General features: G+C 40.3%; 1 protein-coding gene across 2 annotated transcripts in view; it reads left to right on the forward strand.

The window, feature by feature from the left end:
- The window catches only part of LOC124180536 (lymphocyte antigen 6G), a 63,157-nt gene that overhangs the window by 11,395 nt on the left and 33,435 nt on the right, over nt 1-18,327 (forward strand). For both annotated transcript variants that reach the window (XM_046566179.1, XM_046566180.1), the window contains one exon: nt 9,099-9,229. In XM_046566179.1, coding sequence (XP_046422135.1) covers nt 9,099-9,229 — 131 coding nt within the window. The remainder of the gene's footprint in view (nt 1-9,098; nt 9,230-18,327) is intronic.

Consider the following 18,327-nt stretch of genomic DNA (forward strand, 5'->3'; position numbering starts at 1 on the left):
GCTTATCCGGCTCGATCTTGAAACTGCTTTGCCAGAAACCTCCAAAGAACGGATCCCAGGATAGGATCCTCTTCTCCTGCAGCGACAGCAATCCTGGAAGGTGGTATCTTCTCGCCTGTTTTGATCCCGAACAATTGGTTTCTTTGTCTTCACTATCGCTCGTGTTTCTGGCTGTATTTGCAGCTGCTGTGTCGATACAGCTGAGTAAACTCCAGAAGGATCGTCGAGCGTGTCGATCAAGGAACACAAATCACAGTCCATTATGGGATCCGATTAAACGCGTTCTGCAGTCATAGTACCTGCAGAGAGTCGAGTGTTTGCGTGGTCCTGTCGGAGGGTCGGAACCGCGTTGAATCAAGCTCGCGGTTGTGTAGCCGGTGCGAATTTTCAGGAAACTATACTGCCAACCGTGAACCCGATATCACTGTCTCTAACTTTTCCCCGGATATTTCCTGTGCAAGTCCCGAGTGTTTCCTTGCAGCAACCGACCCTCGACCAGAGATTAAATCGCGCCGGAGCAAAGGGCTAATCCTCCCTCCCTCTGTCCCTCTTATTCTGTTTCTCGCTTTGTCCCCGGACGCCAGGTCACGCTGGTAAAGTTGTGTTATAGTTTATTCAGACCATGGAACGGGGGATGAAGATTAACGATGACGTCGTCGAGGCTGAAGCTTCCGCGGGTACTGTACACGTCGTTAAGTTGGATTAGCTATCAAAAATTCATCCGGTTTCCCGAGTAAATCAAGACGAAGTTCGGGGCCTCGGGAATAATCAACGCTCCAAATTCAATACGAAATAGAAATGATGAACCTCAAGTTTCCCTAATCTTAGAAAAGTACCTGAGATACATTCCCGGGATTTTGGTCAATCTTTCATATGTTGTGGCATATTAAAAAACATAATGATGTAAATTTTTTTTTCAAAAACTAACAGGACATCACTCACAATCGATAGACGATAATACGCCCGGTGGTTTTACTTTCAGGAATTTCAACCCTTATTTATTTATTTATTTTCTGCCGGTAGTTCTCAACTCTTAAACAATCGACCAGCAAATGAAAAAAATGCGGGTTTAATGTCTTTTTTATGCACTATAACGTGCTACAGAATAAGCATAACCAGTGAGTTTCGCCTCGGGTAATTTTCTAATTGTCAGTCACTTTCATTTATTATACCACCGCCAAATTATACTCGAGTTCGCAGAGCTGACCGTTGCTGACCAATCGTTGAACGGATTTCAGGCGCTCGATGCAGATCCGTGCGGTAGCATATATATGTATATATAGGTATGTATATATATGTGTATATTCCGCGAATCACCATATTCCTCTTTCCAGTTGAATTTATACTTGCCGAGACGATGGTGGATGTGCATCCCAGGGTGGCAATCTGGGTCAGTTTGCCCAGAGCTTCTCTCGCTCTCTCTCTCTCTCTCTCTCTCTCTCAAACACCGGGCCTCGCCTCGGTCACTGCACCACACATTGCACACAGCGTAACTGTCATGTTCCGCTGAAAGCTCCAAGTTCTAGCCATCCGGTTAGTGATCAGCTTCTGAATGATTCTGCCGCTTGTTATCCGCTCGATCCAAGCGATTGGAAAAATATGATGAGCGACGAACTGCTACACTCGCGTTATTGTGTCAATTCCGCATCGCCACCATGGTGGAGAACGGCAAGCTTCAGTATAGCCCACTCTTGTACTTGATCAGAGGAGAATAATGATTCGAAGAAGTCTCACAGAAATTTGTCATTGGCACTTGAGACGGTCATTTGATCGGAAAAACGGGCATGAGGCGAATAATACAGTTTCGATATTATACGATGCCGTAACTGATTATTGGTATCATTAGCGAACAGGATTTTATAAAAGAGCTTAACTGAAATTTGGAGACGTAAACAATTTTTACACTTGGAATTATATATTCCTTCAATCATTTTCTGAACTATTAACGTAAGTAAATATGAATTTGGTTTCCTTGGAGAAATATCTTGTCTTGGGATCTTTTTTTACTTCAATGATGAAAATAAGATTGTTTCAACTTACTTTGAACTTAAACTCGATACTTAGAAAGCAGCTTGGACAATCCTTTTTTATATCATCAAATTTGAAAAAGATCCCCAGATAACAGGGTTTCTCGATAAAACCAAATTCGCATCAACTTCTGTCAATAATCTAAAAAATAAGTAAACAAATATGCAGTATAACTATAAAACTATAGTCGAGTCTGGCCGAAAACTTGTACAGCAAAATTGAAAAAGAATATCTTGATATAAGCCGATGACAAAATTTATGACACCACACGATAGCGAAACCAATCATAATTCGGAGGAATTTAACGAAGGACAACTCTCACCAATCGCAGAGAAAAAGGGTGAAAGTCGATTTGGTCAGCTTTCCCTTTGACACCCTTAACTGCGGATTTCTTCATTCATGACATAAGCTGCGTTTCAGCGTATTCCGCGTGATGCGGTCCCGAAATTGAGGACGGTTAGAGGGTGACTCGTCTTCCGATAAGAGAAAGAGCCAGCGATCGCAGAAACTATATAACCGACGGTCCAACACTCGTAAAAATTTCAAATACCATTTCTCACGGGACTGTCAGCCCCGCGTCGCGCGCTTTAAATTCCAAGCTTAACTCTCCTGACGATGGCGTAAAGTGACATTTTTCACTGCATGAATTCTGAATATTCGCACTTTCCCACTGTAGCTCAAAATACACGCTCGGTCATGAGCCCGGGAATTTCAATATAGTCAACGCAAGTCGCCTCGGCTTTTTCACGTCTCGCAATTTTCTGCCTCTCGGGAGAGGGAAGTCCATTTTCAGCCTTGAATCCGACATTAAGTCCCACGAGGCTGAATTCACTTGAAACAAATTAATATCACTTGCAACCCAATAAAACCCCCGTAACAAAAGACGCGAAGTCAGTTTCATACGTCATTCCGGAATCTTCAAGCCTCTCAGTTCGACGTACACGACGGAGTGGCTTCTCGCTATAATCATGTGAACCTGTCAATATTACGGATCCCACTTTAGCCGATTCGAAAACGTTGGTGTGAAAATTCGAACTGATTGAATTACCAAAGAACCGAGTGCCAGTTCCCTGTAATGTTGCAAGAACGTTTGTCAGAATTCACAAAGATTTTCATACCCTCAGGAATATATACCCTAATTAACAATTTCTTTCGCGTGAATTTCATCCACCAAACGATGCAGCGTGTCGAGCTTAACCAATCCTCGAGCACAGCCCCGCCGAAAACATCGTCTGAAAGTGAGAAATAAAACAAGAAACCCCGATGACGTTTCCCTGTGAAACCGTCAGCGGAGCTGACAGCTCTCGGCACGAGGTACCTACAAAGGCACAAAGCAAAGGCGCGCACGACATTGTCGGGATTATGTCATTCGGCGAGAGGTTCGATCCGAACGCTGATAGGGGCTGACGAGAAGAAGCATACACTCGGCGAGGCATGACGTGAAATAATGAGGGAGGGTAATTAGCTGGCTAAGCATTTCCTCCAGGGGTTATGTAGTGGGTGCTCTTATCCTCGAAAGAGCGGACGGCTGGGAGAGACGAGGCGAACGGCGACCGTCGTGTCTAATCTGCATCTTGGCCCCGGAGGCAATGTGTGAATAGTGCCTCGTACGACTTTATTCCCCCTTTTTTCTTTCTTTCCCCCTTCTTTACGGGCCAATCTCGTCTCTGGCTACTCGGCTTTACCCGGCCGGCTGTCCGCACGAGCTTCCGGAGAGTCATCGAGGCCGTGGAATAACTGCCGAGTAATGTAAGCTCGGCTTATTTCCCGATCTTCACCTTCGAGTCAATTACGTTTTCGGAAACCTCGGAGGCGGATCCTTCGAGGGTCGAGATGAGTACCCTTGGGGAGTTGCGAAAATGTCGCGACACTTACCTACCTCTTCTTTACATAGTCGAGGCACGGCTTGGGCCTCGCAAATTTTTACGGTTCGCTGGCTGGCAGGCATTCCGTGCCACTTCCGAGATCAAAGAAGAGCTTCGATCCTTGAGTATGTAGGGCCGGATCAGGACCTTCGACCTGGTTCACCACTCGAAAAACCCTTCAGATACTACCGTTTGTTCCAGAATTTTTAACCGAAAGATAGAACACCCGGAAGCCGCGTTCCGTTGACAAAAGTAACGTTACATCAAGCATTTGTACGACGTTCAGTAGTGGCAAAAAAGTTTTCACACGAAAGCTTCGCAAACGCCACTGAAGTTGATCTGATCATTTGTTATTAAAAATGTACCGGTGGTATAGGAAAACATTTTCCAACTCTAGATTTGAACTATAAAAACATTACTATAATTTAAATCATGAGAGACAATCGCGTTATTCAACCATTCTTTCACAAAAAATTTTATTTTTCTTGATTGCCGGTTAGATTTTGGATATCAATACGCGTATGTGTGAACGATAAATTTGTGACGATTGTGTGTTTGGTATGCATTTCGAATTTTGTTACCAGCTTGCAAGCTCAAAAAAATCTGTCACGGACGATTACAATAGGATTCATTTTTGAACAAAATAAGCTATTTTTTATTATTATCGGACGAATCATACAAATATTTCGGTGAAAAAATAGTACGATTATATGATTGCTTTGACGGTGCTTACGACAAGATATTTGAAATACAGTACCTATTCAAAACTTCTCTTCTCGATCACAGGGACTTTTTTTCGACTACATTGAACTTGATTATAGTCAAATCCTTTCTCGCAACTCAAGTCAATTTTGGTAATCTTTGAATCCAGGCGCCAAATCCAGGATCTTGAGTGCAGATTACAGGGATAAGGATCAGCTGTCGATATACGGTAACTGGAATCGGGCGTTTGCTCTGTTTCCGCGAACTTCCCGCAAGCTCGTGTACACACCATAAGTTCAACTCAAGCTGCGTAAGGCGCTGGACAATATTGAGCATCTGGGTGCCAACGTATTTTCACCGGTTCTCGAATGCCGATTACTACCTCGGCACATCCTGAGCATCGCGAGAATCTTGTGGTCGATAGTGACGGTCCAACGCGGAATGCATCACTTCTATCTCTCTCTCTTGTGTCACGAGGCGATACGGAATTGAATTTGCAAACCGAACAAGCCAAGGTAATTCGCTGTTGCTCATTAGTCAGCCGATAAGGAAACAGAATTAGTTAAATTCTCTAGGAGTCGAATTCTTAACTTATGCAAATCAGGGTGAATTTCCCCCCAAAAAAAGCGGCTCTATTTGATATGTACCGAGTGAACGTTTTACCGTTTGACATTTTTCCCATTGTTGACACGGCGGTCAGTAAATTATACGTATCCTCAATCGCACAAATACAGTTCGATTTACACAGTGTTAAATTATCCAGGTGACATTTCGACGAAATGACCTGGTACAGTGCTTCCCAAATCGTATTAAGTATATCGAATCTGAAAAATCGACGAAGCGCAATTTGGTTTCCTCCGGCCGGTAATTGCCGATCAATTATCGCTTGAATAATAAATAAAGTCCGATAGCAGCTGGGTCAGCTTTAGATCGTAAACGGACGTCCCAACTCCTGATCTTACCTCCCGATGTAGCGAACTCGATTGGCTAATACAGCCAGGGCCTCTTCTGTTGCTTCGCGAGATTAAGGGACGGACGATTATCCGAGGGTGGAAAAACTTTATAAGAGAGATTAAAGGCGTGTGTTATATATATATATATACGTACATGGAAAAGAGGTAAAAGGAAAGGAAAGAGGAAGAAAGCTCGATACAAGGCAACTCACACACAGACTCTACCTGCGCCCCTATTAATCTGCCAGGATTAAGGATCACGACCCTCGTGCTTCTAATACGTTGTACACAGGAAATATAAATAAGGAGTAAAGAAGGCGCCTGGCGAACGATGGCAACGTTTGGATTCAAGCGCCGAAAACAACCACTAATAGCCTTACTTTCGGCCGGAGTATAAAGGCGTGAAAAACTTTCCACTCAAGAAATATGATACACATACTCGAGTTGCGTACCTACATATATCTTGTATAGAGATGTGAGATCCCCCGAATCTCTTCACGGACTCATTGCAAGAGTCTAGAGAAGATATGGCGGCGATGAAGAAGAAGAATAAGAGGAAGAGGAGGAAAAATTAATAACGTAAATGAAAGTATGAACGTCCTCGTATTTTACGGAGAAACAGAAAACAATAAAGTAAGAGTTGAAACGTGGGACGTTGAAGGATTGAACAAATCTTCAAACCTGCGAAATAACTTGCACAAGCATTTTTACTCTTGCAGAATTAGTTATCAAACGATTTATTGCCTTTCGAGTGTTGACTTTGCATTTGATACAAGTATTCGAGCTTTTAATATTCTCTGCGGCGTATTATCGCCGGATCAAAAGTTGTTCCTCTTCTTCTCAACGCAAAGATCATTGAATTGCGATTTTCGCGTTTATCCAACACCCGAACCAAAAACCTCCGTAAAAGATGATAAATAAAAGTTCGGTGACGCCGCGTTTTGCGCTGATTGGGTTTACGGCCGTGTATATAGTATATATAATGGACTGATCCCGGTGCGGAAATTGAAAAGTTCTACGGAAGATACACAGATTTTCAATGGGATCGTCTCGGTCTGGTCGTAAAGGAGTTTTTAGATTGTTTCCGAAATCCGAAGCGCGTCGTTCGCTACGAATCGCACAATGACAATAGTTCTACGTCTCTTTCCCGGCGACATTTGCACAAAAATGGGTTTCCTAGGACCAAGGGATCTCGCCTCTCCCATCCTTCTATCCTGATCCCGAAACGGACCATCAGCTACGTGATATGGAAACCCAGGCCAGTGCAACCTCCGTAATGAACAGACTATCGGCTACAGAGTCTCAAGTAGCTGCGCTGGATGTTCGGAGTGTACTTAAGGAGATCATTGTCTCATGAAAACTGATCACCGTATGACGTATATACGAATTTTTCTCTCGAGTACTGTATAAATTACTGGGAGGTTTGCAAAATTGTCAATTGCTGATTACTGTTCGAAGATCAGAACTCACGTTTAAACAGCAAACATCAGTCACGAATTTCGTGAAACCGTCAGAATATGTAGTACTAGAAAAAACATCGATGTTGCCATCCCGTAATAATTAGTTACTGCGACATTATGCTGGTTTCATTAACTGAACTGCCATGCACCCATCGACAGTTAATTGTATCGCGATATTATTTTCCTTGGTGCCTCGCGAATCGGGATCGATGTAATGACACTACCAATGACAAGCTAGTAAAATTCACACAATTAGTTTTCAACGGTCGTAAATCCTGACCTGGACCATTGGACGATGCTACTGTCGAGGAGTTGGAAAAACAAAAATTAATCAGATACCGAATTTTCAATCGAATTCATGAACTTGTCGAGAGCAATCGTCCGTTTCGGGTTAGAATCAATAAGATTCTCCTCCTGCACTGGGTTCCAGGTTCTTCGCGAACCGTTTCGACGGGTCGCGTCTGGTGGACACGATCTCTCTCAGCTTGACCACCGTCGGAGGACGAGACCCCAAGTCTCTCCCGATAAGCAAGAAACAACTTTTCCAATTTCCCGCGAATTGCTATAGCGAATTGAGATCCGATACGCTGGCTATGACCGCTAGCTCCAAGTCGAGAGAACTCTTTTCATACCGACCTCTGATGATGACGACTGGCGCTGCTCGCTTGCATACAAATCATCCCCATTTCTTCCTGTATATACACGGTATACATCTATACATATATTCTCTGTCATTTCATCACGATCCTGGGTCTTCGGACTTCGGGAGACGCCGTCCCACGTCTGATTGATGAAAAATACACCGCGGGAGATGATAAGAAAAGAGAAAAGCGGAATGGTTCGGTTGGGGTTCGTAAGTTGGGAAAATACGGACGGTTGTATACTTCGTCGCGATATGGCCGAGGGGATATACTCGCGGCACGTTTGATTCGACGTTCCGAAATTCATCTCGGATCGTTGCAATTGCGATCTGTTAACTGCCGTACATGAATTCGTGAGATTTACATTTTGCGAGATGTTTTTAAATTCACTTGATATCGCGACGAGTTACTAAATGAAGTCACGCGAGTGCGTTAACTGAATAAAATCATGTACTGAGAATGATTCAATTCCATCGGCTTTTCAATGTCACTTTAAGCATGAGCAATTTCCATCAGTTATTAATTCCGAACCATCGCTTAACAACGATTCCATTTCGACAGTTGTTTTGCTGTACTCTAGACCTGACACGTCCTCGATCATCCAAGAGTCGTCTGCGGTATCTTAATTGCTACAGTGATACCGGTGTAGCAATCCATTGGACCGTACCCGGAATGCATGCACCGCGGAACGTCTCGACTTCCCCTCATCAATGTTCCCGATGTGAACGACGTGATTAAAACCGCGACAAGTGGTTTAGGCCTCGCGGTATCAACTCTTGCGTAACGTATCTATCGGTGTTGCAATTAGTTGAACAAGCCTGAACGGCACGATAATCAGAAACGTGACGTGGGGTCATAATTATATTAATAACGCATCGTGAATGTAAAACTTTTTCCAAATTCCATTTCCTGAAACGGAATGGCGTCACACGGTAACCGCTATTTCGTTGAAACGGTTCCGGTCCTCTTTTCAAAGCCCCAGGGAAACACATCGAGCTCATCTCCCTGAGAAGGACGTAACTTCAAGACTACTCACCAACGGGATCAATTCCATCGTAACCTGCGCGGCAGTTAAAAACAACTTTAAAACTTTACATACGCCGCAAACGATCATCTTTTTTACGATCGAATTGCCCACTCAATTGAACCATTATTCGAAGCAACAAGATTCACTCCAAGAAAGACTTCATTTCACAATTTGGTGACAATCAGACACTGTCCGATGTCCATTTGACACTGTATTCAATACATGTCTAACACTGTCTGACGTTAAATTTACAAATTTAGCAAAAAAATTATCCAACAATTGTTCACGTCGCGTCGGCCAATTTCAACACGACAATACTTACAGTCTAACTTTCTCAGCTTGTTTTCAACCTCGATTCATCATCGGATTCTGTTTCGGCAAACCTTTGGCTGTCATCTCGTTGTTTTTTTTTATTTTTTCAGGAACGACGCAAGGGCTGAACTGCTTTATATGCGGAATGTACAACGACGGCGTCGGCAGCATCACTCCCTGTCTAAATTACACAGCTCAGATGCATCTGAACGAGTGTCCGACGGTTTCGTCATGGTGTATCGTGAGTATACACAGTTTACGACTAGCAATTACCTTTTTTCATCCTCATTAATTTTATGCCCGAGTAAATTTGTACACATGTATGTATATATATATATATATATATATATATATATATATATATAACTAATACAACTGCTAATACAAATGCAGCTAATCGTTGAATTTCTCTACGAATAGCACTATTTCTTTGTTTCCTTCTTTTTTGAATTCGTGACGCGTAATCGAGTTTTCCCCGCGATTCCACCAATTACGCGCACTAAAGCTGCCTGTGCACGATAAGCAAGCAAGGATAATGGCATCCCTATACCGGGACATTTGAATCGGCGCCAAGGATCATATGCCGTGACTGAACCTACACTGCACTCTATACACGCACTAGCGAGAGCTGACCGTGATATTTACGTTATTCGAACACACAAACGGACAACGCGACGATAGCTTGGATATTCCAGCTAGGCAAGCTACCAGATTTCCAGCCAAAGTAACGACGGAGAATATAGTGAATTATTCATTTATATCCGTATATCATACATACGGTATACAATTAATGGTCAGACGTTGAATTGCTTATCTTGTTATCGGTTCAAATAAAAAAAGTAAAAAAAGAAAGAAAGAAAAAAAAAAGAAAAAAAAAAACGATAACGCAATCGAACGGCAAATAAAAAAATACAAAGCTACGAGATCACGAAGAAGAAGCGAGAAAATACCGAACAATGGAAACCATTGTGTATGAAAAACTTTAAAAAGTTTCCAAACACTGTTTATAGCCACACGTAATGTAGGTAATAGCAATTTCTTGGTTTACAACCTTCAATCACTGTCTTCAATTGCAATTTGTAAAAAGCAAAAATGATTTTCAAATGATGGAGAAGAAAATCTTAGATTTGACACGTGAGATTTATGATCCTTCGGTCGTTTAATAAATAAAACCTACGGCGTTATCACTTTACTTTTCTTTCCATCGCTGCGTACCGCATACTTACGTATTCCATTTTTATTCTCTTCCTATTTTCACTAATTTCGTCTCGTTCGAACGCAGACTCAGTTTGCTCGACGGTTCAGGTACAACGTACTCTTTACAAATTATCAAATATTACCATAATAGGACGACAAGGAAGAAGCACTTTTCTCGTCTGTACAGAAGACGTACATAGTACATATGTGTATGTACATTTATATGTATATGTGTGTCGTGAGATGTATATATATACGTAAAGAGACAGTGCACAGTCGCTTGCCTTGCAGTTTTATACCGGCAATATTATCCTTTGAAAAATATTATAACGTCGCGGTCGCTACTTCTCGTATAATGAACCGACAATTTCCATCGTGCTATTTTCCAGCATTTAAACTGGATCGTTTGAAATTTCATCAAACTTCAGCAGAGCGAATATTTCGTGCTCTCTGAATCCATTTCCAGCTTTTGAAATATCTTGATGCACGTTTTCAACTTTATACTGTGTCCTTTTTTCAAGAAGAAATTCATCCGTTTCATTTCGACAAGTACCCCAATTTGAATAATTAATGTTCAAAAAAAAAAAAATAATATTTGATAATAATAATCGTTTTTCTTTCATTGCGCCAAGTTTAATCGAACGAAAAAAGCTACGACAGTGATAGATCAAATTGGAAAAGTACGAATGACGACGAAAAGAAGCAGAACATTTTTGAAGATAACACAGAAAAACACTGAATTTTCAACGAATCGTGAATCTGTATTCACCGTTTAAAAACTGAAGCTTCTTTCATTTCGTTTTAGATTGTATTCTTGGTTTTTTTTTTCTTTTTATTTTTTTCATCAAGTTCAACTGTGCAAGAAAATATTTATTCCAACTGGAAAGTGAATCAGTTCTGAACGAGAATTTTTGAAAATGAATGAAACCGTAACAATGAAACGCGTGAGAAAAGAAGTAGGCATTCTTCGCTGTTTTACTTTCAATTTCTTTTTTCCTCCCTTTCCCATTTGGTCTGAGAAAAATCTTTCCGAGATTAACAGCCAAAGCGATTGTCGAAATACGCGGCAAAACGAACAGCGAAGATTCGCGGGGGATTGAATGCATTGAGAATCGGGGATTACGAGTCGGTCCCGTAGTAACACTGCTCACGGTACAAAAGAGTACGCCGTTTGTTTTTTCTTTTCTCCACTCTTTCTACCCCCTTTTTCGCACTGTCTGCACGCGCAATGGGGATTCAATTTTTCTAAAAAATCCATTCGTCTCACCTCTGCGTGTATCAAGAAGCAGAGGCTGAAAAACAACCCTTGCGAGCCTGCAAATTCCGCCCCGATTATAATAATTTCCAACCAAAACTCTCGCGCCAGATTTTCACGCGAAATTAACACACGTTGTGCAAACTTGATTTGGGTAAAATGTTGCGGAACTTTTTTGACTGGATAGTTTCCTCGGCAAGTATGCAACAAATATTTTACAAAATCGTGACAGTGATAGATCAGAGTAAAAAAGTACGAACGACGACGAAAAAAAGCGGCAAATTTTTTAAGATAACAGAGGAAAATAATCGTTTTCTAAATTTGCAACAAATCGTGAATCTGTTTTTATTGACTCGATAGTTTTCTGGGCAAATATGCAACAAACATTTCGCCACGGATCAAATGTAAAAGATTTTTATGTTCTCTTTAGATTAGCTCTAAAATTCTGTCGCTTAACTAAAGATGTTCGCAACTTGTTTCCTCATTTCGAATCCTCTTGAAACTCAACTTCGAACGAATCAGAATTACCGTCCAGACTTGTTTGTTTTAATCAAATTTTGAACTAGCTACTCGACGTTTTTCACGTTCATACCGTAAAGTGAAACTTCTTAAAGTCTGTTTAAAGTACCGGTGAAAATAGTAGAGAAAAACACCAATGGTTTAAAAATATTATTTAAAAGTTTGCTGTTGCTTTTTTCGAGAAAATGTAAATGGGTGCAAATTCTTAAAGTGACAAATTAACGGTTTCAGAAGAAACCGGAGTTAACTGTAGAATTTGCATTAATCACCATGTCGGAAAAAAGCTGATACAAATTTTTTAATCTTCGCTGCGTAACAAACGTTGCGTTTTGTACACGTATCGTGAGTACGAGGTTTGGTTTGGGGGCGGCGATTTCACGAACCTGCACTACTCGACTCCAGCGAATCTGCATAGAGATTGAACCGGCGGCGATGGTTACGGTGTGAAAACTTAATATTTCCCTCCAGTGGTCCTGTTATATAGGTACAACGATATTACAGAACCGAGAAACTGGTGGAGGAAGCAGATACACAGAGGCGAAAAAATTGGAACGACTATTTCATCAAATTCTTTATGCGTTTTTCTCCCGGTCTCGTTCACCCCGCGTTTTCGCAAAACGCCGCCTCGCGATGAAAAGTTTCCCAACTGCGTTTCGTTTATTATCATTTCACCCAAGCCTCTCTACTTTTTACATCGGAATCGCAATTGAAAATATCCGTATTCCAAAGCCGAATGCCTTGTTGTAAAAATGCGACGTGCCAAAAACCGTGAATTGCTAAAGAAAAAAAAAAAAAAATTTGTGACGTTGAATTTGGCAAACGCATTTTCTGTTTCTAAGTGTGCATAAGATTCTTGTAAATATATTTCAACACTCAGAAGAATTTGAAATTCTGTCGTTACAAAATATGCCTGTATTCGAATTTCAAAAATCGTTTCTACGTTTAAGCAGAAGCTGTGAAAAAAAATTTCAAAACAAAATATCGAGTATTCTTATCACTTCTGACTAATTACCTGAGAAATTCAAATCGTACATAGCGATGTTTTCGTATCAATTCACATCCTCTCGTGTTTCTTTTTGAATTATTCTGTTTCAAGTTTCTTTATGCATTAATTATCTATACAATTAATGGTTGCTGGAATTTCTACCATTATTATTACAATTTACGACGTTTAGAAAAGAAAGAAAAGAAATTCTTAGAAACCTCAAGCAGTTTCCTGATCCATCGTATACGTATTACAGTAGAGAGTTAGACTGCAAGAGAAAGGAATTTTTCCGTAAAAATAAGGGCACTCCGCACGTGCCTGTTATACCGTGTTTGAAATGGGCGATGCCATTGACGTTGCGATATTGGAGCGAAGGAAACTCAGGATTACTGAGCAGCACTATCCATACATATCCACACACACACACACACACACATGCGTATTGTACACGTAACGTAGGTACTTGAAGTATCTGCACAGGCTTGCATTTAAATTCGACTGAAACGAAATGCAAATTCCACGACTACGATTGAACCTCTCCGTGCCTTCTCCCCGCAAGCTCTGCGCCGACTTTCAGGAAAGCGTACGAATCTCGCTATTCGATTTTCTGCCTATTTTACGTAGGTATGTATATGCATATATATCATGTATACATTTCCACAGCCATACGTGCCGGAATTTTTCTACTGGAAATATTCGAAAAATTTTATCCGTTAGTCATTCCAGCAAGTTTTTTTTTAGCACATTCTCTTCCTTCCATAAGATATTTTCACCTTGAGATTATCAATGATTCGGAGATTTTTGGTATTAGAATCTGTAGAATCTAATTTTATCGATTTAGGGAATTGGGCTTTTAGGTTAATCAATCCATTTTTACCGTTGTAAACGCAAATTCATGTCGTACATGCCAAGAATTTGCGTGAAACGGAGCTTTTTGCGAACGCAAGAAAAGGCTTTATTTTCCAAAACTTAGCAGCTGAATATACAAGTTAGATAACTGAAAGTTTTTTTACTACAACAGACAACGAATCGAGGGATTAAAAACATGGACAAATTTTTTATTTTTACCATTATCAACGAATCGCAAGGTCTATTTCTACTAGGGGAAAAAATATTCACCTTGCCATTTTTTAACCGATTATTCGCTGTCTTTTTCTGCCATCACATAATCACGGTGAGAAAATTGAATACACGAATAAAGAGAGCAGGAGTTGATCTTCGATCGAGAGTTATAAAGATAACAGAAGTTATTCTTCCCGACAACAGCTTCGAAACCGTTGAAAGAAAAGTTTTCACAGAGATCATCTCCGAGATCGTAACTCGATTGTATTTTTCGCGAAACAAGCTTCCGCACGCTTAAATAGTTATAGAAAAATTCTCACCCTATAAAACAGGAATCGATGTCAGCGTCTCAAAAATCTCGTACAATATGCGCACAACGCGGTTCATAAAAGTTTTCATAACTTATGTAGGTATGAATTTTATCGTACAGGTTATTTTTGCAGTGTTATTTCACAATGTTTGCTTTTGTATTCGACGTAACAAAATGCCCAAACTTTCGTACGAGTTTTGAAAATAATACACGCACTTTTTTCGCTTTCTTTCTATTTCTTTTAAAATCTTGTATTTCGATTCTAAAAATCATAAGCCAACTCTTATCGTGTACCGATACGATCTATTTTTCTTTTGTATTTTTCTTGCGACCAAGATCAAATTACCATTACCGATACACAATTAGACACATGTTTAGCAATTTTCTTATTCCCGTCATTATTTTTTCTTCTTCCCAACGTATTTCACGAGAATCTAAAACATCGTTATAGCCCTGCTTCAACGAATCGATTCAGAGAAGACACAATATGAATATTGCATAAAAGAAACGATATTTAAACAACACAAAGCTCCTTTCCATTATTATTTTCCTTAATTTCTCACCTGTGTAAGAAAATGAGGCAGATAAAGAGTCGAGATGTTCGGTAAAAAACGTCAAATCGAACGATTGGATTTGAGATTAACGCAAGGAGTTGATTCCGCGCGCCTTTCCCCAGCAATTGCAAAACTATCGAACTGGTTATTTGAGTTTCCGAAGCCCGTGTGAATCGACTTGGGCATTCGTACAACACTGAGCTAGGATGTGTGGCTCGTGTGTACGTCACAGTTCTGCCTTCGGGGTGCTTCATTAGAGGTAAAAGCACGAATGCAATATACATCGTATGTATAATATACCTTACTCCTTTGCAATATTGGCACGGAGGCCCCGAACGGGTAACACGGATGGAAAACGCTCCTCACATCCACACGCCCATGTTTACCAATATCGCGTATGGGCCATGCTACGTTTCCGGTCCGATAAATTGAAAAGCCAATAGCTCACCGCGATAGGATATATAGGGTTATACAGGGTACAGGATAGGGGTGGCATTCGCACGCCGCGCCGAACATCCTGCAGGACGAATGTGCGCCGCTGTTTTTGAGACACGCGTGGTTTTATTTTATTTTTTTATTTTATTTTTTTTTTTTCTTCTGTTTTTTCATACACTTTTTATTTTTTCTCCTTCCACGTTATTTACGTACGATCGAAACGCATTACCCACTATTTGGAAATTGAAACACATCATCCTGTTTTATTTCCACCTGTCCCTTCCGAGCTTTAAGGAGGTTGGATGGCCAAATGTCGATACTATTTATCGGTTTTATTACGTTATTGTTTTATGTTGTGACATTATTGTTTTATTCAGCTACGAAGTTTGTAATGATTCGAACATACCCGGTAAATGGTCACAACGAGAGTGGATAGGTGTTTGATCCATGGAGTCAGACACGTGGTGTGTCTTCACGAATTTCGACTATATTCATAAGAAGCGGCTTTCTTGAACAAGGACTCTCTTTGGAGGAACGAGGTACGGAGGTTTCCGTCTCGGTAATCGAACATAACTTTTCAACTTATTTACGTAAAAAATAACCGATAAAAAGAAAAAGTAAACAAAATATGGCAAATTTTGCTGTGATTATTTTTAATTTTAATTCTTGTCCTACGTACTTATGGAGATCCCAAGTTCCTTTGAGTCATTTTCGATGCAAAAAAACTCTGAATTTTCCGAAAAAAAATATTTTCAACGATCTAAAATCGGGGGCAAGGGCTGAAAAATCGATTTTTAGATTTCAACTCTGATTTTCGAGGTTATAAACATAGCATTGGATATTGATATATTTTTTGTTTAAAACTTCAGAGCATTACGAAAAAAAACGTCTCTGAAGTTTTTTTCTATCTATTTAGGGAAAAAAGATATATCGAGTTGAAAATTTTGTAATTTCGAAAACTCGAAAATTTGCCGCCGCCTTTGCTCAAAAACCACTGGCCAAAAAATTTTTCAAAAAATCACGGATATCTTTTTGAGTACTATCTTTCGAAAGGCAAATTTAGTTTTTTGAAATTTTGACCACTCGGTACAACTTTGGCCAATCTTTGGCGAAATGACCCATATATAACACACGTTGTACGAAGTACACGGCCTAAATGCACACTCACGCGCTGTTCATATTCAAATTTTTATACACATCTATACATAACACGAAAATTTCGACAAAGCATACTCTCGGTGACAAAGGACGACCCCTCAAGGTACGTACGAGATATCGAAGATGAGAGGACTCTGCGAAGAATCCAACCTGAAGAGAGATGAGAGAGGAAAAGTGAACACAGCAGCTAAGAACTACTCCAACAACTAACTTCACCTGACGCTATTCTCGACTTCGGTGTCATTTACGTGGGCTTTGAAAATTCTGTACTCATTGTTATGACTCAAGTTTTTTCATTGAATTTTATGCGCTGGACATCGCACATCATTTACATTTTTATTGATTATTTATTTATTTGTTTATTTTCTTTTCGTTACTCTTCAAGGGCTTGGACAAATATTTTCACGGGAATTATCAGCTTTTCACCACAAAATACATCGGTTTATATTCTGCCGTATTATTACATTTTCATAGCTAAATAATTATCGTGTTATAATATTCTTTTTATTTTTTTAGAACACCACAAGTACATTATGCAACCGAAAATAAAAATATTTTTGCAGATGGTTTTATGGATTAAACGCTTTTTCGTGCGATGTAAAATCGATTATTTGATCATTGATTTTTATCCGAGCTTTCAGTGCACTCGGGGAAAAGTGTTTTGTTTTTATCTCTCTTACGATAAAACCCATGTTGCTTTTCAAATTCTGATAAAGGCAGAGTTACTGAATATACTCGTCAATGAATTTTCCATACATTTTCTTAGTCAGATTTTGAATAAAAACAATGCATTTCCTGGTGAACCATAAATTTATATCATGCAAATTTTAACGATTGTACGTATTAAAAAATTTCTTCGTAACTGTCGAAACTCACAAAATATCTGTTCCAAAATATTTGTAAGAAAATGGAACTCGAAACGCAAGGATTTTACGGTGTAAGAAAAATAGTCTAATATTGCGATATTCTTGATTTTCCTAACAGTCAAGGTATTTGCAATTGAAATTCAGTGTTTTCAAATTTTGTTCTGAACCACCGAGCTTTTTAAAAATTACATCAGACTAGGTTAGCTTCGGTTTTCACTTTTTAAACCTCTGTGCCCGGTTCCATTTTTCTTTCGACACATTTTCAGCGCGATCACCGTACGTTCCATGCGTCGTTGTAAGGAAATCGTTTTTTCTCACACCAAATTCAACCAAATTTTTTTGAAGCCCAATCAGTATCAGAGAAAAGCAAGTGGCGTTCAACCGCGGACCGGAAGCTCCGCTGTCGAGCTTTTTGCGAACGATGCTGACTGATTGCGAATGTGGCCGACGATCACCTGCGAGAGAGCAGAGACGCGTCGGTCCTTCTATTTCCCAAAGCCTTTCTCCCCGACCGGGACCAGAACCGAGCGTCCACATCCGGAGCTCCTGTGGTTTCCGCCGAGAATCACACGGAGCTAAAAAGCCACCGAGCGTATAGAAATGGCGCGGTCTCGACAAAGCCGAAACGCGGCCAACCCGCGGAACTCGTTTGAATGACCAATCTCACTCTGCAGACTTCCCGCAGGAATTCGTTCGTCTCCTCTCCTCGAACACTTGGAGCAAACAGCCACCGATGGATAGAGTATCTCCCCTTTCATCCTTTCCGAGCGCGAATAATTCGGGTGCAAACCGCCGCTTTAATCTCATTTTAAAATGCCGTTCACTTTTTCATCGATTTATTTATTCAGTTATTTTACGAAAGAAAATAACTCGGCTTTCCGCGGTTCAATTTTTTCATCTCCAACTGACCGATTCGACGATTCGAATGAAATTTTGATGAAAACTCTACAGGCTTCTAGGTAGGGGATAAAATTCATTCAAATGTACTGCTCGATGCT

The sequence above is a fragment of the Neodiprion fabricii genome, chromosome 4 (assembly GCF_021155785.1).
Source record: "Neodiprion fabricii isolate iyNeoFabr1 chromosome 4, iyNeoFabr1.1, whole genome shotgun sequence".
In the NCBI taxonomy this organism is placed as follows: domain Eukaryota; kingdom Metazoa; phylum Arthropoda; class Insecta; order Hymenoptera; family Diprionidae; genus Neodiprion; species Neodiprion fabricii.